We start from the raw sequence: 24,295 nt of genomic DNA, 5'->3' as shown, positions 1-24,295 counted from the left end.
ATACACCTGCCCAATTTCATATAGTGGCCCTTGTGAGCTGATGCCAACAAAAAGTCTAAGAGCAAGGCCACGCTGTACAGAGTCTGACAGCTGACCTACAGTCAGGGAACAGGTGGGCAAATGGAGCTCCAGGTAAGCTGTGACTCTAAGGGTCTAAAAAAGAGTCACTGGACTCAAGACAACAAGTCTGTTTTAATCTTGATTGGTGCTGCCAGATCTGCCGAGCTTCTCCAGCACTTTGTTTTTGGGTTTTTCTTTCAGATTTCCAGCGTCGCCAGTTATTTGTTTAATTTAAGCTGTGATCCGATCCTCGTGTGAGATCTCCAGTACAGAAGGAGAATCAGAACTCCTCCCTGCACAGTCCGCTCAGAATCCTTCTTCATACTGATCCCTGCAGCTGGTCACATGGGTGCACCCTCTCGCTGCCCAGTTTGCCAGTCCAGCATAGCATCAGGACACAGTATGGCAATGGAAAGTTTATGCCCTGGATCAGACATTGGGAGCCTGCAGGTTTATGAGAGCCTTTCGGTTATGACTGGCAAAGCCTGCACATCCTCAGACTCACCAGGACTTTCCAAGCTTTGGGGTTCATGCACGCAGTTCCACCCCCATTTAACATCAGTCCCAGAATTTCTCATTTCCCTGTTTGGGTCATTTGGTTATCATCAACCCAACACCTGGCTGTGCTGGAGAGCATTTTAAAATCTTTTGTGATTTCACAGTGTGAATTTTCAAATTAAAATTAATAATTGCTTTTAATATATAAAATGGCAAGTTACTGTGCATGGTGGAAAGTTGAAAATAAACTGGAAAGCTGGAAATATTTTTTTTTGAACTTGGCAAAGTGTTACTGAGATTTCCTGTCCCCTTGCAAGCAAAACAGAGCTGTTAATCAAATGAAAACTCAACAATCACCAAATCTTGTAACGGATGAAACTGCCACAACAACCGAAATAGCTTTGCATCAAAATAAGACGAGGAGAAGATTGACAGTCTCTTTAATTTTAACACAAATTTCGATCATCACAAAAAGAAGAGGTCCAGAACTGTTAGGATGAGCAAAAGCAGAATTCATCACAGCTTCTAAAATGGAGGAAATTAAGTGCACCAATAACTGAGAAAAATCAGACATATGTGGAAAGGGACATGTGCATAAGAAGGAAAGATATGTATTTAAATGGCACCTTGTATAACCTCTAATCATTCTATACTGGTTGATTGCCAATGAAGGGTCTCTGATTTACGGTTACTGGTACAATGTAAGGAGTTAATGTACAGCTCAGAGAGCCAGCACACAGAGTGGCTTCCTGTTCTTTTCGAACATCTATCATTCTGAGTATAGTATTTCTGCTAAAAGCAACATACAATTGAAGCTGTTTCAGAGACAGTAGGAACTACAGATGCTGGAGAATCTGAGATAACAAGGCATAGCAGGCCAAGCAGAAAATTTCTGAAGAAGGCTGTAGGCCCAAAACATCAGCTTTCCTGCTCCTCTGATGCTGTTCGGCCTGCTGTGTTCATCCAGCTCTACATCTTGTTATACAGTTGAAGCTTTCTGTCTTGCACTCGTTTTTAAAATACAAGAATGCCAAACTTCAAAGGGAACAATAATTTATATTGTAAGAGAAGAATTGTTTATCAAGTAGAGTCTGGTTGGTGAAGCCACCAAAGAACCATAGTCTCCCAAGCCTTTTTTATTGAAAAAGGTGCAGTTCCTGGACACATTCTTCATGTTTGCAGAAGCCAAGACTCTGAATGAACTGATAGTAGATTGTAATGAAAGGAATTTAGCCACATAGCGAGCCCAACTGATAACCTAAAATTCATTGTTAATGTAATGCTCATCAGACTAGAGATGGTTCACTAAGTGTAATTCCAAAGGAGAGAGGAAGGAGGGTTCCCAGTTAGGTCTTCTTCCTTCCACACCTTGGCTCCCTGTCCCATACGATGGAGAAAGTAAATGATGAAACACAAAGGGTTGGCTTGCCACATAACTTCACCCAAAGATTCAGGCATGGTTGTGGCTTAATACATTCCCACTGTAACTTGATTATTTCCTGACTAGCAATTCCCCCTCATCTAGAGTCCCTTTTGTTGCCACCCATAGAGACGTAGAGCTCTACAGAACCGAAAAAGGCCCTTCATTGTGTCCGCGCAAGCCATAAACAACTTCCTGACTATTCCCAACCCATTTCCAGGCAGTATTGTCTCCATGCTTTATTGGTAGGAGAAAGATTCACATATTCTTGAGGGGTCATTGCCTTCGAAGGGCTTTTGCAATACTCGATGACCCTATCTCACTGGGTCGGAATATGGAATGTATAATGATACAAATTGTGTAGTCTTCTTTGGCTACCATCACAAGTCACCATTTGTTGTAAAACAAAAATTGAAATCAGATTTCCAGCCAATGGATTTAAAATCATTTCCTGATATATATGTATTGAAAATGCAATCTTTTGGTGAAACCATATTTTTCCAATATTTCAGACTGGTGTTCCCTCAGGGCCTGCCGCAGGATTTCACCTTCCTTGCAACGATGCTGCTGAAAAAGAAGAAAGTGAAGGAGAATTGGTACATGATCAAAATCACTGATCAGCAGGGCCTGACTCAGGTAATATAAAGATAGCACAGTTCAGCTCTGTCAGTGCTACATTTACATAGTGACCTGGTCACGAGATAAACCATCAGTGCCCAGCTAGAATTCAGCGAATCTGGCTTTATCTGCTATTAGCTTCACTAAATAGATTGGCCACTTATTTTGACTTCCAGTCAGTTTCCCGTTCTGAAGGTGAAAAGGCCCCCTGCTATTTTGGGCCTTCGGTTTCATTTATGAACAACTTGGGGTGGTGGGCCTTTGGGGGCATAGGGGGGCGGGGGGGGGAGAGAGGTGTGTACAGAGGTGTCAAATGTGTACCTGTTCCTTGTCACTGGATCAAAACCTGAACTTGGTACTGTGACGACTGTTGGCATAGCAAATTGTGGGAGGCGGTAGGGTTGTGACTGGGGAGGTTATGGGTCTCCTGTGGCCCTGATGATGCTGAGGTCCCAGACGATTCCAAACAGTAATTTGACAGTTTCCTTAGATGGGCCTCTTTCCTCCTCTCACTGTAGTATAAACAATCTCCTGATGGACTGTGCCAATTCTGACTACAGCAAACCTAAAGTAGGTGCAAATTCTCTTGGGTACCTCGGCCAATATTAATTCTTCTGAAAAACAGTTGGTTACTATGACATTGCAATTTATGGGAGTTTACTGTGTGCACATTTCGCCGTCACTTTTCCCACAATCGCCACGTGCCAGAACTACCAATTGGCTGAAGATTATAATGAATGTATTTGTTCCTTGACTCTAAATTTGAGCAGGGTGTGATTCTGATCTTGACACCCAGGATTTGTGGGGTATGGAGGAGAAGTCACTCTGGTGTCACCAGTAATTGCTGGAATTCTGCAATAGTTCTCCCATCTCCAGCTATTTCCATCCCTATGAATGCAATTTTACCCGTTTTCAACCAGCGGCAGCCAAAATGGAGATCAGAGAACCCCAGACTGATTTTACCTGATGATTAAAAATCAAGGTAATATTATATTTGCTCTTTACTGTGTGTGACGTTTAGCCCTTCTTCTCTGACTGGTTTTCTTTGTCATATTCAGTTTTCTATTCGAATCGACGGAAGGGACAAAGCGGTGGAGTACAAGGCAAAAGGACACTTCCAGGACTATGTGCGCTGGGTGTTCAGCAGTGAAGGAGTGGCTGCTCTGTTTGATCTTCGGTGGCACAAACTGGTGATCAGTGTGCAGGCAAACGTGGCCTCCCTTTATATTGACTGTCGTCTGATCGAGATCAAATCGGTGGAACAGAGAGCTGACATCGACACCGAGGGTCAGACTGTCATGAGCAGGATCGCTGAGGACAACAAGCCAGCTGAAGTTAGTGTCTAACCCACAGTTTCTATGGTTACAGTGGCAACACTGATCTCCAGGGTAGGGCGAAGGGATTGGAGGGACCAGCAGCAGTCATTGCGACTCCAACCTAAACCCAGGGTCTCGGTGATAATGATGAGGGTTGAGTTAGACAATGCAAGTCACTCAGTTATCTCTTGTTAGAGGATTCTGACTCACTGCTGGGCCAGGGGACACCAGCATCAGTTCTCCACTCCTCACCACTAGGTGAAAGTGCCCTAATGGGAAAGGCGGGCATTCGGGGCCATTACAAATGTTGGAACAATGGGAGGCCATTCAGCCCCGCATGCCTGTTTCACCATTCAATTCATGATTCATCGCACACCTTTTAATTTCTTAACTAAACAGAACTCACAGAAGCGAGGAGTCACTGTGTTCGAAACATTAAGTCAGCTTTCTTCCCACATTCTGCTGGACCACTCCTGCTTTTATTTCGGATCTCCAGCATCCGCAGTTACTTGTTTAATTTTAACCCTTCAAGTGGAATTTGAACCTGTACCTTCTGGCTTAGAGGTAGGAGCACTACCACTGTGCCACAAGAGCCCTAACTGTCCAGGTTATACCCTGAGACATTAAAGGCAGATGCTGAGTGAGGGACACTCATCAGAAGCTGTATACATCCTGCTCCAGTCACAGTCACGGTACAATGCAGAAGAACAAATTAAATCTCAGAAATCTTTCTTGTCACAATATTTGCACTAGCCTCATGCTATTGAGAGTTTAATACGTTTGCCATTTGCTGGAATTCACCCTTTCTTTCTTGTCAGATGAATGCTGCATGATTTTGCACAGAAATTCAAGTGGTAATTTTCAGAAGTAATTTTTGCAAATCTTCCAATGGTTCAGGGGAACAAACTACAGCCTGTTGTAGGAATGGGGAGGGATGGTGGAGAAATGAATAACATCCCAATCTCAGGGTCAGAATTCTGAGTTCACATCATACCTCAGGACTTAAAGGCAGTGCCAACTGTATCATTACAGGCCAAACTCATTGGTTATCAATCTGCAAATGCCTCAGACAGAACTACTGGAGGCTGTAAGATTGGGAGACTTTCCTAGACGCAATCATAGAGATAGCTGCAGCACAGCAGCCTCCCCACATTATAAGACTCCATGTGCAAGCTCTTGCTCTGAGCAAGTGTCACCCTCAGCCAGAGTGGCTTCTACAGAGATACGAACAGGATCTAGAACTGGCCTCAGTTCGTTGAAGCAGGAACGCTGAGCCCACACGTTGACTCCCATGACATGTACAAAGTCTCAAGCTGAGTTTTTCTTGGTGCCTGTTGATTCTTGTAAGAAAGGGAGTGTGGATAGACATTGGATGAGGCCAGGGTCATGCTATTTGGCAATTCCTTTCATGGTAGAAGTGGCTGTCAACTTCCATAATAAATATAATAAGCACGTGGGCATGTAACACATGGGAATTCTGATGCCAGTTTGAACAGCCCAGCACACTAACCCCAACCTCCTGCCTTACACAAACATCAGTCACTAGCTTCAGGCAAGGACCACTGTACAAGTGAGGAAGCAAAAGTGGGGGGAGTGTGAGATGGGGACTTAGTGGGGAGAAGGGAACAAAACCACATCCTACAGCTCCAGCCTTCACTCACTGTCTCCGTTTTCAAGGGACTTTAGCTACACTGACTGAATAAACCCAACTGATGCTGGTCAATCACACATGGAACAATCTGAACTTGTCTGTCCTAATGCTGTTGTCCTGTTTGACTGCACAGGTTGACCTCCAACAGATGATCCTGTTCTGTGACCCTCTCATGGCAGAGAAGCTGACCTGTTGTGAGATCCCAGGAGTCAAAGTAAGTGACAGTATGGACCTGCCTGTCCAGAAGCATGTCCCACATGATATTATATAAATATCCTGAGAAACAAATTACCATCCAAACAGCCACATCTTTACTGCATGAAAAGCAACATACTAACAAAGTACTGTAGTTATATAAATACGTGTGAGTGTGTGTGAGTGTGTGTGCGCGCGTGCGTGTGAGTCTGTCCTCAGGTTGATCAGGCCTGGTGCAACTGTACTCCTCTTGATCAGCTTCGGGTCATCTGGAGGTTTGGCCCTGACCTTTCTCTCTTGAGGGATTGTCCCTCTCAAAATCTAATTTCAGTCTGCGTTATGGAGGGTTTGTTCTGAACTCTCCCTATGCCTTAAATGATACAAAGTCTTTTTTCAAAATCCCCCTTTCTATCCAGTCCCTGGAATTCGACTCAACAGTCATTGTTGTCTTGTTAATTGATTTATTACCTGCACTCATCCTGTGGAATGGCCTGCAGTTAACACCTTTTGTTTATTTATTCACTCACGGGATGGGGGCATTACTGGCTAGGCCAGAATTTATTCTTATCCCTAATTGCCCCCTAGAAGGTAGTGGTGAGCTGCCTTCTTGAGCCACTGGAATCCATGTGCTACAGGTCGACCCACAATACCCTGAGGGAGGGAAATCCAGAATTTTGACCCTGCAGCATTGAAGGAACAACAATATATTTCCACATCAAGATGATGACTGGCTGGGATCAGAAAGAGGCCATTCAACCTGTTGATTCTGTACTTCCCCTCCAAACAGCATCCCGCCCAACCCCACACTATCCTGGTAACTCCGCATTTACCATGGAAATTCCATCTACCTTTCACATCCCTAAACACTAGAGATAATTTAGCAAGACCAATCTGCCTAACCTGCACGTCTTTGCACTGGGTTAGGGTGGAATGCCCTTCGTAGAGCCAGAACCATACAGCACAGAAACTGACCCTTCAGTCCAATCATTTCATGCCGAACATAGTCCCAAACTAAACTAGTCCCACCTGCCTGCCCCTGACCCATATATCTCCAAACATTTCCTATTCATGTACTTATCTAAATATCTTTTAAACATTGTAATTGTACCCACATCCACCACTTCCTCAGCTCATTCGTTACACAAGTGAATCACCCTCTGTGTAAAAAAGAAATTGCCTCTCTTGACTTTTCAAATCTCTCTCCTCTCACCATAAAAATGCACCCCATAGTCCTGAAATCCGGCATCCTAGGAAAAGACAACCACCATCAACTCTATCCATACCTCTCACTATTTTATAAACTTCTGTAAGGTCGCCTCTCAACCTCCTACGCTCCAGTGAAAAAAGTCCCAGCCTATCCAGCCTTTCTTTATAACTCAAACCTTCCACACCCGGCAACATCCTGGTAAATCTCTTCTGAACCCTCTCCAGTTTGATAATATTCTTCCTATTACTGGGCAACACAGTATTCCAGAAGTGGCCTCACCTCCTGTACAACCTCAACATAACTTTTCAACTCCTACACTCAAAGGACTGAGCAATGAGGGCAAGTATGCCAAATGCCTTTTTAACTACCCTCTCTATATGTGACAAACTTCAACGAATTATGTACCTGAACCCGTAGGTCCATCTGTTCTACAACAGTACCCAGGGCTCTACCATTCATTGTATAAGCCCTACCCTTGTTGGTTGTACCAAATGCAATACCTTGCATTTATCCAAATGGAACTCCCTCTGCCATTTTTCAGCCCATTGACCCGTTTGATCAAGATCACTTTGTAATCCTGGAAAACCTTCTTCACTGTCTGCAATGCCACCAATTTTGGTGTCATCCACAAACATACTAACCTTGCCCACTATATTCTCATCCAAATCATTTATATAAATGACAAACAAAAGAGGGCCCAGAACCAATTCCTGTAGAATGCCACGAGTCACGGGCCTCCAGTCCAAAAAAATCTAAATCTAACAATCTAAATGACCATGTGGGACCATGGAGCTGAGCAGATGAACATCTTAGATGAGTAGAAATTGAATTAAATTTTATTCATAGACTCAAGACATCTACAGCACAGAAAGAGGCCATTCGTCCAATTGTCTGTGCTGGCCAAATAGATCTGACAATTTAGACCTATGGCAACACGAGTGAATATCCAAATACCACTTAAACTCATAGTGCTGTAAGAGTTTCTGACTGAAATGCTTTCAAGTAATGAGTTCCAGACTCTTATCACCCTGAGTGAAAATAATTCTCAATTCTGCTAAGCTTCTACCTCTTACCTTAAATCTATGATTCCTGATTCTTGATCCCTCTACTAACAGAAAATGTCTTCCTAGTCACCCTATTTACACCCTTCATAATCTTATATGCATCTATCAGATACTCCCTATCAATGTTCACTATTCCAAGTAAAACAACCCCAATACACCCAATCTTTCCTCGTAGGTCGGACCCTCCAGTCCAGGCAGCAATCTGATAAATCTCCTCTGCATTCCCTCTGGTGCAATCACATCCTTCTTATTATGTAATGACCAGAACTGCATACAGTACTTCAATTATGGCCTAATCAGTGTTTTATTCAGTTCCAGCATAAACTCCTTGCTCTTCTATTCAGTCCCACGGTTAATAAAGGCAAGTATCCCATTTGCCTTCTTTACCACATTATCTACTTTCCTGCTACCTTCAGGAATCTGTGGATATGCACACATCAAGGCCGCTGTAATCTTCACTACTTTCTAGAGTCTACCATTCAAATTGTAATTCATTGCCATGTTGGCACTCCCCAAGTGCAATTACTTCACTTTAAAAAAAACACTTTATGGCTTTCAATTAGAATAAAAACATTTTCTTTCAGCTGGGTTCTGGCTCCTGAAATAAGTAAGAGTTGTGGGTCACTGACTTTTAACTGTCTTCCTTGCAGTGTGCAACAGAATCAATTGTTCAGAAGAGCCGGAGGAATGCTGAAGTGAAGACAATGAAGAGTTTGAGTGTACCACTACCTCAGATGAGTGGGAAGGTCCACACTAAGTGCTTCTGTGTTGATGAGGACACAAAGTCAAAGGTGAGCAAGGCCAGTTCTTCCATGATTCACCCTTAGCACGTGGAAGCTGCCCTGGGAATATCGTAACCAATGTTCTAATCCCCAACTAGACCTACATTTCAGAGGTAGCTGTACTACCAATGCTAAGCTTTGAAAAACTTCACTGTGCTCACGGCCCATTTCATTCCCCATCAAACAAGGTTCACCTTAATTTGATCTTTTAGCAATGGAACTAAGATACTGTTGACACAACTGAGTGGCACAGAAGCGAATTTTCCAAGTACTGGTCTTGTTTAGGAATTTGAGATGGGCCTGAATGGTGTTCTGAAGCATTTCAGTGGAAATAGCTGATCCTATTGAAATCTTGTATGAAAAGTTCTGGAACCCAAGTCAGCCCTCTGTAATGGCCGTACTCCTTCATCCACAACCCAAATTTGTTGCTTCAATTGCCTCTCCTCTCCAAAACATCAAACAAACAAACAAAATGGGGTTAACACCCCAGTGAGGGAGTGCGACATTGACAGAGGTGCTGCCTTTCAGGTGGGTGATGACACGAAGATTCCATCTACCCTCTCAGCCGGGTAGATGTGAGCCCACAGCTCTACAAGGTGTTAACCTCTGGTGTTGTGGTTCCTGGTTACTTTCTAAAGTAATCTAATAAATTACTTAAACAGCCCCTAATAGGACACTGTAGCAAAGGAAGATCAAAACACCAATAGAAATGTACAAAAACAAAATTGGAATATTACCAAACTCCAAACAAGCGTTATCTCTGGGAGTTATGGCTGCATCATCACCAATTTCCCCAATAAAGTTTGAAATGTTTCCCTGTAAATGTGTTGGAAGTGAGGAAACTTATTATTCCCTTGCTGTGATGTGCTTTCTCTCTCCTTGGTTAGTGCTGCCCACTCCTCTCGGATGGATAGTTGTGTAGCTTCAGCATGTCACATGAAGTGGGTTTGAGTAGGTTGAGCTTGTACTCATTTGAGTTGAGGAAAGTAGGAGAAGACCTTACTGAAAGATACAAGACCTTACTGAAACATACAAGACTTTACTGAAACATACAAGATTCTGAGGAGCCTTGACAAAGTAGAAGGAGAAGGATTGCATTCGCTCGTGGGAGAATTTAGGACTTAACCTGAACAAGGGGTTCACCGTTAAGACTGATTAAGGAGGAATTTCTTCTCTCAGAGGCTGGTGAATCTGGAATAGATTTTTAGCTGCAGAGGGTGGAAAGGCCAAGTTTTTAAGCATATTTAAGATAGGAGGGATAGATTTTTACTCAATAACGGAATAGATGATTTTGGAAAATATGCAGGAGAATGGAGTTAAGGATTATCAGATCTGCTATCTTCTTATTGAATGGCAGAGTAGACTTAGAGCCATACAACATAGAAACAGGCCCTTTGGTCCACCATGTCTATACCAACTAAAAAACACTAAACTACACTGATCCCATTTATCTGCATTTGGCCCATAGCTGGCATGCCTGAGCATTTTAAGTGCTCATTCAGGTGCTTCTTAAATGTCACGAGGGTACCTGCTTCCACCATCCTTTCTGGCAGCGCATTTTGCATTTATACCACCCTCTGGGTGGAAAAAGATTTTCCCCAGATATCTTCTACATCAGTTACTCCTCACCTTAAACTAGTGCCTTTTGATCTTAGACACATCTACTGTGAGGAAAAGATTCTCACGATTTACGCTGTCTCTGCCTCTCATCCTTCTGTATTCCTCAGTCAGATACACCTCAACCACCTGTGCTCCAAGGAAAACAAATCCAGCTTGTCCAGTCTGTCCTCAAAACTGAATCTTTTCATTTTTGGCAACGATGTGGTGTATTTCCTCTGTACTCTCTCCAGGGAAATCTCATCCTTCAGATGGTGTGGTGACCAGAACTGCACACAGTATTCCATCTGTGACCAAGTCAATGTGTTAGAAAGTAGTCATCTCCTTGGTCCGATAGATTACACCCTGGCTACTGAAGGTTAGCATCCTGGATGCCTTCTTCACCACCCATTGACCTGTGCTGATACCCCTGATAGGTTGAATGGCCTACTTCCGTTACTATGTCTTATGGTCTTACATGAGCTGGTACACCTCGTCACCAATTTTTCCAGGGAAGTTGAGGATGGGCTATAAACACTGGCCTAGCCAGTAACATTCACATCCCATAAATAAATTTAAAAAGTACATGTTTTGCGTAACATTGAGTGCAAGCTGCTAGGCTTGTGTGTCATAATGAGTTATTACATTGAGGTTCCCTCTCTGTTCCTGTTACTTGACCATCTTTCTGGACATGCCTGTGCATTAACAAAATTAAACTCAAATTCAACAGTTAAAACAAGCCATCTGCCAATTGTTAAGTAGGTAACGGTAACCCATACTATAAAACAGAGCAATTCATAGAGACCTCCAATTTAACCTCTACTATGTGCTGAGGTAGGTGAGGTTAAGTGTTGGCAAACTAAAATTGACTTAAGTATGTTCATAAAAAGAAGAGCAACAGCTAAATCCTAACAGGAACAGGATGAGGTCATTCAACCCATCCAATGCATTGGCCAATTCAGACCAGTCATGGCTTGTTTATAACACAAATTCATGGGATGTGCACTTTCTTAGCTAGGCAACAATTATTGCCTGCCGCTAGTTGGCCTTGGGAAGGTGGTGATGAGCTGCCTTGAACCTCTGCGGCCCACGTGCTGTAGGTTGCCGACAACGCTGCAAGGGAGGAATTCCGGGATTTTGACCCAGTGGCACTGAAGGTGATATATTTCCAAGTCAAGATGGTGAGTGGCTTAAGACCAGAATATATAAAAGCAGAATTCAGCCATTTGGCCCATCAAGTTGGCTCAAACATATGACCACGGCTGATATGTTTGTCAAACCCCATTCTCTTGCTTTCATCCCATTAACCCTTGATCCCCTTACCAATCAAGAACCTACCTAGCCCTGTCTTAATTAACTCAATGACTTGGCCTCCACAGCTTTCTGTGGCAATGAGTTCCACATATTAACCAGCCTTTGCTGAAGAAATTCCTCCTCATCTCAGCTCTAAAGGGTCATCCCTTCACTCTTCTCTACTCTATCCAGGCCTCTCATTATTCTAGATGTTTCAATAAAGTTCCCTCCATCCATCTAAACTCCCATCGTGTGCAAACCAAGGGTCCTCAACCGCTCCTCAAATGACAAGTCTTTCACCCCTGAGATCATTCTTGGAACCCTCTCCTGAACCCAGTACAATAATATAATAAATGACCAAAACGTTTACCATCCAAGAGCTTGTTTGGGAAACACCTGAGCTGCAGATATCGGGAGAGCTCAACACTGGGCTCAAATGATGAACCTCATTGTTCAATACATTATAGCACCCACTGTCTTGGCTTGCAATCTCAAACATAAAAGATTTTTCCTAATTGTAGTAAAGCTCTCTCTGCTGTCCCCCAATCAATTACTCCCAGGACAGGCTTGGTGTGGAGTTAGGTATAGACTAAAGCTCTCTCTACATTTTTGTTAAAATGAGAGTAAAGCTCTCTCTACTCCTTTGAACCAAAAGTAAAGTTTCCTTGATTATTTCAAGCGGTAAAAAAATGCTTCTACTATTTTAAACTGAAATTAAAGCTCCCTCCGTATTGTCAGCATGAAACACTCCCAGGACAGGTATAGCATGGGGTTAAATACAGAATAAAATTCTCTCCAAATACAGCTGGCCATGACAGCCAGAAAGAGGATTAAAGTGAGAGAGAGCAAGACAAAGAGAGGCAGTGTTGTCAGTTATGCAGGCAGATACATGTGGGACAGTCGAGAGAAGGATGGGCCCTTGACTGTGGTGAATAGTAATGAGAGATGGGGAGTGCAGCTGACAATTTACTTCAGGGAATGAAGTGAAGAGGCGGAGATGGATTATCAGTCCTACTGTTGGCATGAGGGCTGCTAGCTCGAGCAAGAGACAGAGAGGATTTTGGTCTGGATTGTTTCACATTTGAGAGCAGCTAAACATATCTTTAACTTATCAAGAATGGAAGAAGCATCCTGTTATTCCATGAAACATTCAAGAGGCGAGTTGGGTTTCTGTTCCAAATATCTAATTGAAAGTAGTCTCACTGTGAATGCCAAAGAAATATAAAAGCTGAACCATCTGTTTGATTTTGGAGAGATTAAGGCTTGATCCTCTAGTATTCCTTGCTGCTGCAATGACGCTGCTAAACTTGGTGAATTAGAGTCATACAGCATAACAACAGGCCCTTCGGCCCCACATGTCTACGCTGATCAACAACACAAAACTACAGTAATCCCATTTACATGCACTTGGTCTAAAGTTCACTATAGTCCGGTGTTTAATGTAGTCACCCAGATGCTTCTTAGATGTTATGGGAGTAACTGCCTCTACCACCCTTTCAGGCAGCATGTTCCATATTTCTACCACACTTTAGGTAAAAGATACATTTTCTCAGACCTCCGAGGAGTGGCAGATGTGGTTTAATTTAGATAAGTGCGAGGTGTCGCATTTTGGTAAGGCAAACCATGGCAGGCTTAATGGTACTTAATGGTAGGGCCCTGATCAAAAAGATCTGAGGGTGCAAATGCATAGTTTCTTGAAAGTGAAGTTGCAGGTAGACAGGTTGGTGAAGAGGTCATTTAGCATGCTTGCCTTCATTGGTCAGAACATTGAGTTTAGGAGTTAGGATGCCACGTTGCACCTGTATGGGACATCGATAAGGCCACATTTAGAATGCTACATACAGTTCTGGTTGCCCTTCTACAGAAAGGATATTGTTAAACTTGAGAGGGTGCAGAAAAGATTTACAGGGATGTTGCCAGGACTGAAGGGTTTGAGTTATAGGGAGATGCTGAATAGGCTGTGGCTACTTTCCCCGCAGCATCAGAGACTGAAGGGTGACCTTACAGAAGTTTATAAAATCATGAGGGCCACGGATAAGCTGAGTAACAAAGGTCTTTTTCCTAAGGTGAGGGAGTCCAAAACTAGAGGGCATAGGTTCAAACAGAGAGGGAAAAGATTTAAAAGGGACCTAAGAGGTAACTTTTTCACACAGAGGATGGTGCATGTCTCGAATGAGCTGCGAGGGGAAGTGGTGGATGCTGGTACAATGACAATATTTAAATGGTAGCTTGATGAGTATAGGAAGGGTTTAGAGGGATACAGGCCAAATGATGGCAAATGGACTAGGCCAGATTGGGATGTCTGGGTGGTGCAGATGAGTTGGACCCCAATTTAGTGTCACCTGCAAACTTACTAATTACATCTTTTACATTCACATCTGAGTTGTTAACATACATAACAAACAGCAAGGGCCTCAGCACCAATCACTGTGATACATATCTCGTCGCATGTTTCTAAACACATAAACAATCCTCCACAATCATCCTCTCCCTTCTATTTTTAAACCAATTTTGGAACCGGTTTGCCAACATTGCCTTGGATCCCATGGGCTCTTACCTTTCAGATCAGCTTTCCATGCGGGGCCTTGTCAAAGGCTTCACTGAAGTCCATGTAAATCACATCAACTGTACTCATCAATATATTCAGAACATAGAACAATACAGCACAGTACAGACCCTTTGGCCCACGATGTTGCGCCGAACTTTTACCCTAATCCTAAGGTCTATCTAATCTCCACCCCTAACTTATACTATCATCCATATGCCAGTCTAATAGCCGCTTAAGTGCCCCTAATGAGGCCAGCTCCACTACCCTCTCTGGCAATGCATTCCACGCCCCAACCACTCTCTGAGTAAAGAACCTACCTCTGAGGTCTCCCTGTATCTACCCCCCGCTCCCTTTAAAACTTAGTTCCCTCGTAATAGCTACCTCCACTCTTGGAAAAAGTCTCTGGCTGTCCACTCTATCTGTACCTCTGATCATTTTGTCACCTTTTTAGTCACCTTTTCAAAAAACTTTAAATTAATCAGATAAGATCTCTGTCTAACAAATCAGTACTGACTATCCTTGATCAATCCCTGCCGTGTTGATGAATCCTATTCCTCAGAATTTGTTCTCATAAATTCCTTACCACTGACATTAGACTAACTGCTCTATAATTACCTGCCCCATCCCTGCTGCCCTTCTTGAACAAAGGAACCACATTAGCTCTCTTCCAGTCACTTGACACTTCACCCTTGGCCAGTGAAGTGTTAAATATCTCTGCCAAGGCTCCGCCAATCTCCTTGCTTCCGAAGCATTCAGGGATGCATCTCATCAGGCCCTGGGGATTTATGCACCTTTATGTCTGATGAAACACATAATACCTTTTCCTTATTAATCTTAATGCATGCTGGAACCTCACTGTCCCAGCTAAAATCCCTGGCTACAATAATCATGGGTATAGAGAGAAACAATGAGTCGCCAATCTCAAAGCAAAACAGAAAATACTGGAAGTAGTATCAGGTCAGAAACTCGCTGTGTTTGGGTAAGCATGATGTTGTAACTGACCTTTGAACTTACTGCTTCAGATTACACCCAAAATGTGCCTTGGGGGTGGAAGGAAAAGAAAGGTAAAATTGGCAAATGTGACATACTGATTCAACTTTCCTTGTAATCTTCAAACTGGAAGTTCTGTACAACCAGTACATTCATTTTCAAGTATTAGTCTTGTTCTTTCCTGTATTTTACCTCGCCAGTCGGATGCAGAATTTGAGCAGTCTGAAGTCTCAAGAGTTTGACTGCATTATTAGTTACTGGCTCACTGTATTCTTGGACACTTCAGCACATGACCCCCTGACCCCCAACCATTTGTCACCCAGTACCTGCCATCACAGAGTTCCTGAGTCCGACATCAATTAAAAAAGATTCTGTATTACTCCATTTGATGATTCATGACTGTCAGTCAAACAGCCTATTCTCTGGCTTTTATTCAACTGATAGACAACTTTTAGTTCAACTCTTCAACAAAAGGACAGTAGCTTTCCTTGGCATTGCACAAATTGCACACTTGGTAGTTCTTGAACCAATGATCTTTTCTCAAGAGTGAGCGTGATCTCTGTCTGACAGCTAGGAGACTGGAGTAAATCAGGACAAATTGACATGTGGTTTTCACGTTGTCCGAGGGTGGCATACATACAGTGCAAAGGCTGGCACAAGCTGATTGAAGGTGCTTGACCACTCCAGACACAGTTTGAGTGTGGTCTATGAATCACTAGGCTCAGTAGCATTTGATGGTTTTGTTCCAGATTCAACACTGGGATTGGGTGTTCAGTAACAGTTGGGTCTCCACTGTGAGCAAATGATGAAGCCACAAGATTTAGGAATTGAATCAATGGCTAAGAACCCTAACACCAGTTCACATCTTGAGGCTTATTTTCTCCTTATAGGTTGGTAAAACTGGACAGGAAGGCGAGAACGATGAAGAGGTGAGCTCATTTTGATTTGAAACTCCTGTATTGTTCACTTGATTAGACAGGACACATCTGAGGGAGCCTGTGACACTCTCCTGTTCCCCAGGGTTCTTCATGTCATTGCAGATTTGTCTAGAACTACAACAAATTGAGTAGCATTAGAGAGCAATTTTAATCCACCAGGCATTCCCTAAAACTGAAAAACAAATCACCTCACTGTGATCTTTCCTGACATGTATGACACAGGCACACTCATAAATTTCCAATTTGAGCTATTCTCAGTTTCATATCTCCAGCCAAACTAGTTTAAACCATCCCTGACAACGCAAGCAAATTTCCATGTGAGGATATCAGTCTTTTTAATTTCTTTTCTAACTCCCCGAAGTCTGACTTCAGGACCTCATCCCTCTTCGTAGCCATGTCATCAGTACCAGTGTGGACCATGACTTCTGGCTGATTTTCCTCCCTCAGGAGGATGTTATGCAGCTCTCTATGAATTTCCTGACCCTGGCACCAAGGAGCTAACAAACCAAAGTGGAGTGACGTTCACCTCTGTAGAAATGTCTGCCCTACCACTATTACTCTTTCACCCTATTTCCTAATCTGCTCCCTGTTCACACCATACAGGCACCAATTATACCACAGATCTGGCTCTGGGTCTGGCTGCATTCCTCTGAGGAACCTTAAGATAGACTCAGAGGACTCTAGCATTGACTGTCTGGTCGTCTTATGCAGCCTGGCAGTGTCTGTATGCTCCTAACCTGTGGTGTGACCACTTCCTAAATGTGCTACCCACGCAGTTGTCTACTGCACAGATGTACATCAGTGATTCCAGATGCTTCTCAAGTTCAGAAACCTGGAGCTCAAACTTTTGAAACAGGTAATGATTCTCACATACTACAGAATGGGCATTCCATTTGGCCAACTACCCTGCCATCCTGAGCCCTTACACAGTATTCATTACATCCGAGTAAGTGTAATAACTTAAATACTCACCAGTCAGACTCTTGCCTGGCTCTCAGAGCACAGAGCTGGCCTCCTGCAGGCTCTCTGTCACCTTTTAGGAAGTTTTTCATCTCTGCTTTCCTGGAGACTAATAAAGTTGGAAAAAGGAGAAGCTCCCTGCCTTCCTCACAGAATTCCCTTACTCGCCCATCACTGGGGATTCCCTGACGTTCTGGATGCACTCAATGCCCATTGCAGTCTAGTGTCACTTATTTCTACCATTTGAGATTTGGATGATTGAGCTTTCTGGCAGTTCCAGAACTGGATTAGACCAGCTACTTAATTGACTAATTTCAACTCCTCTCCACCAGGTTTTATTTAATCTTGCACAAACCAAGAAAATTTTCAAAGCTTAAAACAGTAAATTTTAATTCAATGCTAGTTGCAAGCCAGCAATACTAGATTTACAAAAGAGATTAGCCCTTTAAGATGCACTCCTTTACTCATCAAATTCTCATGCTTGCATTCTGTTTCATTTGTCTTGATCAGGTTTGCTATTTGGTGTGTGCTGTGTGGTGTTCAATCACGGTCTATATCTGGTATGAACCAGTTTGTTAATTTGTTTGTTAGAATATAAATCACACATGTATAGTGGATTTTATTATTGTTCTAACATCATGTGATACAGTTTACTTTAGTTTGTTCAAAACAGTGGAATTGTGCGCCTTTATTACCTTTGTTAAGTTCCCTGCATCCTACACAATGTGGTCACTGACACTGGTCACTGGGGACTGATGCTGACTGTAGAGTCTGGAAGATGAGGAATAGCCTCCAGGTCAGGTTTCCATGGAAGTACACCTGGAATTGATATTGTGCCTTTTTTTAAAAATACATTCACAGGATGTGAGCATCACTGTCTAGGCCAGCATGTATTGCCCATCCCTCACTGCCCAGAGGGATGTTAAGAATCAACCTCATTGCTGTGGGTCTGGAGTCACATGTAGCCCAGACTAGGAAAGGACAGCAGTTTCCTTCCTAAATGACATTACTAAACCAGGTAGGTATTTCCTTGACAATTGATAACATTTTCATGGTCATCATGAGACTCTTAATTCTGGCTTTTCTATTGAATTCAAATTCCACCCTGACAAGATAGGAATGTGGTGTAGAACTGGATGAACACAGCAGGCCAATCAGCATCAGAGGAGCAGGAAAGCTGATGTTTTGGGGCCTAGACCCTTTTTCAGAAAGAAGAGGTCATTTCTGAAGAAGGGTTTAGGCCCGAAACGTCAGCTTTCCTGCTCCTCTAATGCTGCATGGCCTGCTGTGTCCATCCAGCTTTACACCTTGTTATCTCAGACTGCCCAGCATCTGCAGTTCCTACTATCTCTAAAGATATGAATGTGGGTCACTAGAACATTACCTGGGTCCCGGGATAGTATCACTTGGCTATTGCCTTCCCCTTGCTTTCAGAGAGGGGAATGCTGTATGTGAAGCGAAGATTTAGTCTATCAATGGTCTGAGCAGTTAATTTGTTAACATCAGTGACTTGTCTGTGTATTTCTCTCACAGTGTAAGCCCTGCCTCCAAAGAGAACCTGGGCAGAATGTGAGTATTACAGTTTTACTCAGTTGCTGTGGACAGTTCCTTTACTGTATCGATACTTTAGTTTTTCTGGAATCCCATGGGTGGCCTGGTTTTGGATTCACTCTGACAAGAGCATTGAGATTGAATTACACTGAGAACAAGCTGAGAACACTATGATGTTTAATCCTGGGGCATGTTCACTGGGTATTATTTTGGCACACATCATTTCACTTGTTTGGGCATAAAAGGTATTCAATCTAAATTACGTTCCAGAGGAGAGATCCTGTTGCTAATCTACACTGTAGCATGGTCATCACCATAGTGGCCATCTTTACTTTTAGTCATCCCGTTGATTAGCAATAGAATCTCGCCATGTCTGTCTGAAGGCACAAAGGAAACCATCTGCCCTGTGGTCTATGACTTGGTCTTTCTCCCTGCCTACAGAGCGCTACAGGAACGTTGTTTAGAAAACAACAGGAGGCTCCTTCGGCCCAGCATACTATTTAGAGAGAAACAGATGACTTGTTACATTTGTCCAAAGTCATAAATATATTTTGATCACAAAAACAATCATTCTCAGATTTAAAAGGTACCATTGAGCTATCCTTAGTTTCTGGAAGAGACTTTCTAATTTCTGTCACCCGAAGACGTGCCATGCTCTAATGTTTAGGCTATACTCTGTGGACTCGCCAACCGGAGGGCATAGTTTCTCTCTATCTGTTTCCCACAGTACTTGAAGTACTTTACCCTTAACATCCCTTAAGCTTCTAAATTCCAAGGGATTGAACCCAAGGTTGTGTCATATTGCCTTGTAATTTAGCCATTGAAGCTAAGGGATAACTGTGTAAAATCCACACACTCCCCTCCCACTTACACTCTATATCCTTATAGCTAAGGTGCTTTGCAGAGAACTGCTCATTGTATTCCAAAGTGAAGATTAACCAGGATATGAATTCTGACCCTTATATTCTAATTCTCTTCACCAGTGTTCAATGAGCATTTTTGGTGATTTTACTGATCTATCACACTGGGATCTCCCTGACACATTGCTCCAAGCCCCCTAGTCTCTTTGACCTCCACTGTTTTTAGATTTATTTTGAAGTTTGATATAGGAAACTTGGTGCACAATGAAGTAATAATGTGGATAATTGCAAAACATTACTATTAACATCTTGGGGTTACCATTGACCAGGAACTGAAGTGGACCAGCCATGTAAATACTGTGGCTACAAGAGACCTTCAAACATAGGGATAGAATTAGATCATTTAGCCTACCGAGTCTGCTGTACCATTGATCATGGCTGCTATATTTCTCAACCCAGTTCTCCTGTCTTCTTCCTGTAACCTTTGATCCCCTTACTAATCGAGAACCTATCGATCTCGACCTTAAATACACTCGATGACTTGGCCACTGCAACCCTCTCCAGTAATCAGTTTGACAGATTCACCACCCTTTGGCTGAAGAAATACCTCTTCACCTCAGTTCATACAGGTTCTCCCTTCACTCAGAGGCTGTGCCCTCAAGTCCTAGTATCTCCTAATAGAGTCATAGAGTTGTAAAGCTTGGAAACAAACCCTTTAGTTCAAATCTGAACAGATATCCTAAATTAATCTAGTCCCATTTTTCAGCATTTGCCCCTTATCCCTCTAAACCCTTCCTACTTGTGTACCTATCCAGATGCCTTTTAAATGTTGTAATTGTACCACCCACCCAAACTCATTCCAAACATGCACCTCCCTCTATGTGAAAAAATCTTTCCCCTCTCATTTTAAACCTATACCCTCTAGTTTTGGACTCCCCTACCCGAATGGAAATATATTTTCTGTATCCACTCAATCCAGGCCACTCAGTATTCTGTACGTTTCGATCAGGATTCCCTTCACCCTTCTAACTAATGAGTAGAGATCTGGGGTCAGCTGCTTCTGATACAACAGGCCGTTAATCTCTGGGATTATTCCTGTAAGCCTCCTTTAGACACCTTTAACGCCATCACATTGTTCTCAGATATGAGACCCAAAACTGCTTACAATAGTCCAACAGTGGTTTGGACAGAGCCTTCTACAGCCTCAGTGGTACATTTTTGCTCTTCTTTTCTAGCCCTTTTGAAATGAATGCTGACATTGCATCTACCTTCCTAACTGCGAACTGAATCTGCATGCTAACCTCGAGAGAATCCTGAACTGGGATTTCCAGGTCCCTTTATGCTTCAGATTTACCCATTTAGAATATAGTCTACACCTCTATTCTTCCTACCAAAGTGTGTAATCTCATTCTTTACCACATTGTATTCTCTCTGTCACTTCTTTGCCCACTCTTCTAGCCTTCCCAGGTCCTTCTGCAGCCTCCCCGCTTCTTCCTCAATACCTGTACTTCCACTTACGTTTACATAATCTACAAATTTAGCAACAAAGCACTCAATTCCCTCGCCCAGATCATTAATACATAACATGAATAATTGTGGTCCCAGCAATGATCCCTGACTAACTTCACTTGTCACCAGCTGCCACCCTTTATCCCCGCTCTCTGCCTTCTGCCACACAGCCAATCCTCCATTCATGCCAGAACTTTGCCCATAGCACCATGAGCTCTTATCATATGTTGCAGACTCCTGTGAGGCACCTTGTCAAAGGCCTTCTGGAAATCTAAACAGGTCACATCCACTGGTTCTCCCTTATCTGCCTTGAACATCATCTCCTCAAAGAATTCTAACAAATTTGTCAGGCATGACCTCCCCTTGATGAAGTCATGCTGAATCTGTTCCATTTTACCATTCGCTTCAACTACGCTGCAACCTTATCCCTAATAACGGACTCTAAAATCTTACCATTAACCCAAGTCAAGCTAACAGGCCTATAATTTCCCATCTTTTGCCTCCCTCCCTTCCCAAATAGTAGAATCAGCTATTTTCCATTCCTCTGTGAACTTTCCTGGCTCCAGTGATTCCTGAAAGATCATCACCAATGCCTCTCCAATCTTCTAAGCTGTCTCCTTCAGAAATATGGGGTGTAGTCCATCTGGTCCAAGTCATTTATCCATCTTCAGATCTTTGAGCTTCCCCAGCACCTTCTCCTTAGTGATGGCCATGACACTCGTCTCTGTCCCTGACTCTCTTGAAATGCTGCTGTGTTAATGGTGCTTTTGACCATGAAGACTGATGTGAAGTATCAGTTCAGCTCCTCTGCCATTTCTTTGTTCCCCATTACCACCTCTCCAGCCTCATTTTCCAGCAGTCCAATGTCCACTCATGCATCTCTGTAATCTTCTTGCAATCTTTTGTATTATTAGCTAGCTTACCCTCATATTTCATCTTCTCTCCCCTTATTGGTTTTAGTTGCTGGTCGTTAAAAGCTTCAGCCCTCTGACTTTAAACTAATCTTCACTACATTAACCAAACAGGTAGATGAGAGTAAACCAGTTGATGTGGTGTATATGGATTTCAGCAAGGCGTCCGATAAGGTTCCCCACAGTAGGCTATTGTACAAAATGCGGAGGAATGGAATTGTGGGAGATATAGCAGTTTGGATCGGAAATTGGCTTGCTGAAAGAAGACAGAGGGTGGTAGTTGATGGGAAATGTTTACCCTGGAGACCAGTTACGAGTGGTGTACCACAAGGGTCGGTGTTGGGTCCACTGCTGTTTGTCATTTTTATAAATGACCTGGATGAGGGCGTAGAAGGATGGGTTAGTAAATTTGCAGACGACACTAAGGTCTTTGGAGTTGTAGATAGTGACGAAGGATGTTATAGGTTACAGAGAGACATAGATAAGCTGCAGAGCTGGGCTGAGAGGTGGCAAATGGAGTTTAATGCAGACAAGTGTGAAGTGATGCACTTTGGTCGGAGTAACCGGAAGGCAAAGTGCTGGGCTAATGGTAAGATTCTTGGTAGTGTAGATGAGCAGAGAGATCTCGGTGTCCATGTACACAGATCCTTGAAAGTTGCCACCCAGGTTGACTGGGTTGTTAAGAAGGCATACAGTGTTTTAGCTTTTATTAATAGAGGGATCGAGTTCCGGAACCAAGAGGTTATGCTGCAGCTGTATAAAACTCTGGCCGCATTTGGAGAATTGCGTACAGTTCTGGTCACCGCATTATAAGAAAGATATGGAAGCTTTGGAAAAGGGTGCAGAGGAGATTTACTAGGATGTTGCCTGGTATGGAGGGAAGGTCTTACGAGGAAAGGCTGAGGGACTTGAGGCTATTTTCATTAGAGAGAAGAAGGTTGACAGGTGACCTAATTGAAACATATAAAATAATCAGAGGGTTAGATAGGGTGGATAGGGAGAGCCTTTCTCCTAGGATGGTGACAGCAAGCACGAGGGGACGTAGCTTTAAATTGAGGGGTGAAAGATATAGGACAGATGTCAGAGGTAGTTTCTCTACTCAGAGAGTAGTAAAGGAATGGAACGCTTTGCCTGCAACGGTAGTAGATTCGCCAACTTTAGGTACATTTAAGTCGTCATTAGATAAGCGTATGGACGTACATGGAATAGTGTGGGTTAGATGGGCTTGAGATTGGTATGACAGGTCGGCAAAACATCGAGGGCCGAAGGGCTTGTACTGTGCTGTAATGTTCTACATTCTATGTGCATTGTACGGATTTTATTTTGCTTTATACTGTCGCTGATTTCCTTTGTCAGCCTGTGGCTGCCACATCCTCCTCTGATGCTTTCTTTCTCCTTGGGGTGAATTTCTGTTGTGCCTCCCGAAGAACCCCCTGAAACCCCTGCCATTGTTTCTTCTCCATCTTCCCTGCTAGGTTCCTCCTCCAATCAGCCCTGGCCTGCTCGTCCCTCCTGTTTTTGTAGTTACCTTAACTCCATTGTAATACCGTTTCATCTGATTCCAATATCCCCCTCTCAAAGTGCAGGGCAAATTCTGTCATAATATGGTCACTGCATCCCAGGGATTCCTTCAATTTAAGCCCCTTCATCACGTCTGCCCCATTACACATCAACAAATCCAGAATTGCATGTTCCCAAGTGGGCTTTACTACAAGCTGCTACAAAAAAATCTCACAAATTTCTTTTTGGATTCACGACTAACCTGATTTTTCCACTCTACCTGCATATTGAAGTTCCTCATGATTACAGTAATAGTGCCTTTCTGCGTACCTTTTTTTATATTCTGATTTATTTTCTGCCCACATCCTTACAACTGCTAGAGGCCTGTATATAACTCCCATGAGGGTCTTTTCCTCAACGCTACCCACACAGATTCTACACCTTCCGACTCTATATCACTTTGTGCTATCACTTTAATTTTATTTCCTATTAACAAGGCAGCCTCCGCCCATCTGCCTGTCCTTTCGATAGGACATGTATCCTTGGATATTTAATTCCCAGCCTCGATCCCCTTGCAGCCATGTTATTCCCACCATTATACCAGCCAATTTCAAATAGCATTACAAACCTTGTTCTGTATACTCTGTGCTTTTAAGTACAACACCCTCAGTCCTGCGCTGTCTCCCAGCTTCTCATAGTTGCCTCCTTCCCTGCAGAGTCTCCAATTTAATTCCTGAGACTTGCCATGCTCTCTCTCTTATTATTTGTCACACAAGCTTTAATAACCTCTGCTGAGCCTGTCCCTTCCTTTAAATTTTTCCATAAGTT

At 43.1% G+C, this 24,295-nt stretch overlaps 1 protein-coding gene across 3 annotated transcripts in view; it reads left to right on the top strand.

The window, feature by feature from the left end:
* Positions 1-24,295, top strand: part of col16a1 (collagen, type XVI, alpha 1) — a 321,764-nt gene that overhangs the window by 105,364 nt on the left and 192,105 nt on the right. For all 3 annotated transcript variants that reach the window (XM_059654248.1, XM_048557999.2, XM_048557998.2), the window contains exons 5-10: positions 2,491-2,614; positions 3,655-3,930; positions 5,697-5,777; positions 8,680-8,820; positions 16,129-16,167; positions 18,670-18,705. In XM_059654248.1, the coding sequence (XP_059510231.1) occupies positions 2,491-2,614; positions 3,655-3,930; positions 5,697-5,777; positions 8,680-8,820; positions 16,129-16,167; positions 18,670-18,705 (697 nt within the window). The remainder of the gene's footprint in view (positions 1-2,490; positions 2,615-3,654; positions 3,931-5,696; positions 5,778-8,679; positions 8,821-16,128; positions 16,168-18,669; positions 18,706-24,295) is intronic.

Source organism: Stegostoma tigrinum, chromosome 24, assembly GCF_030684315.1.
Source record: "Stegostoma tigrinum isolate sSteTig4 chromosome 24, sSteTig4.hap1, whole genome shotgun sequence".
NCBI lineage: Eukaryota > Metazoa > Chordata > Chondrichthyes > Orectolobiformes > Stegostomatidae > Stegostoma > Stegostoma tigrinum.
This window is presented reverse-complemented; position numbering and strand designations above follow the sequence as displayed.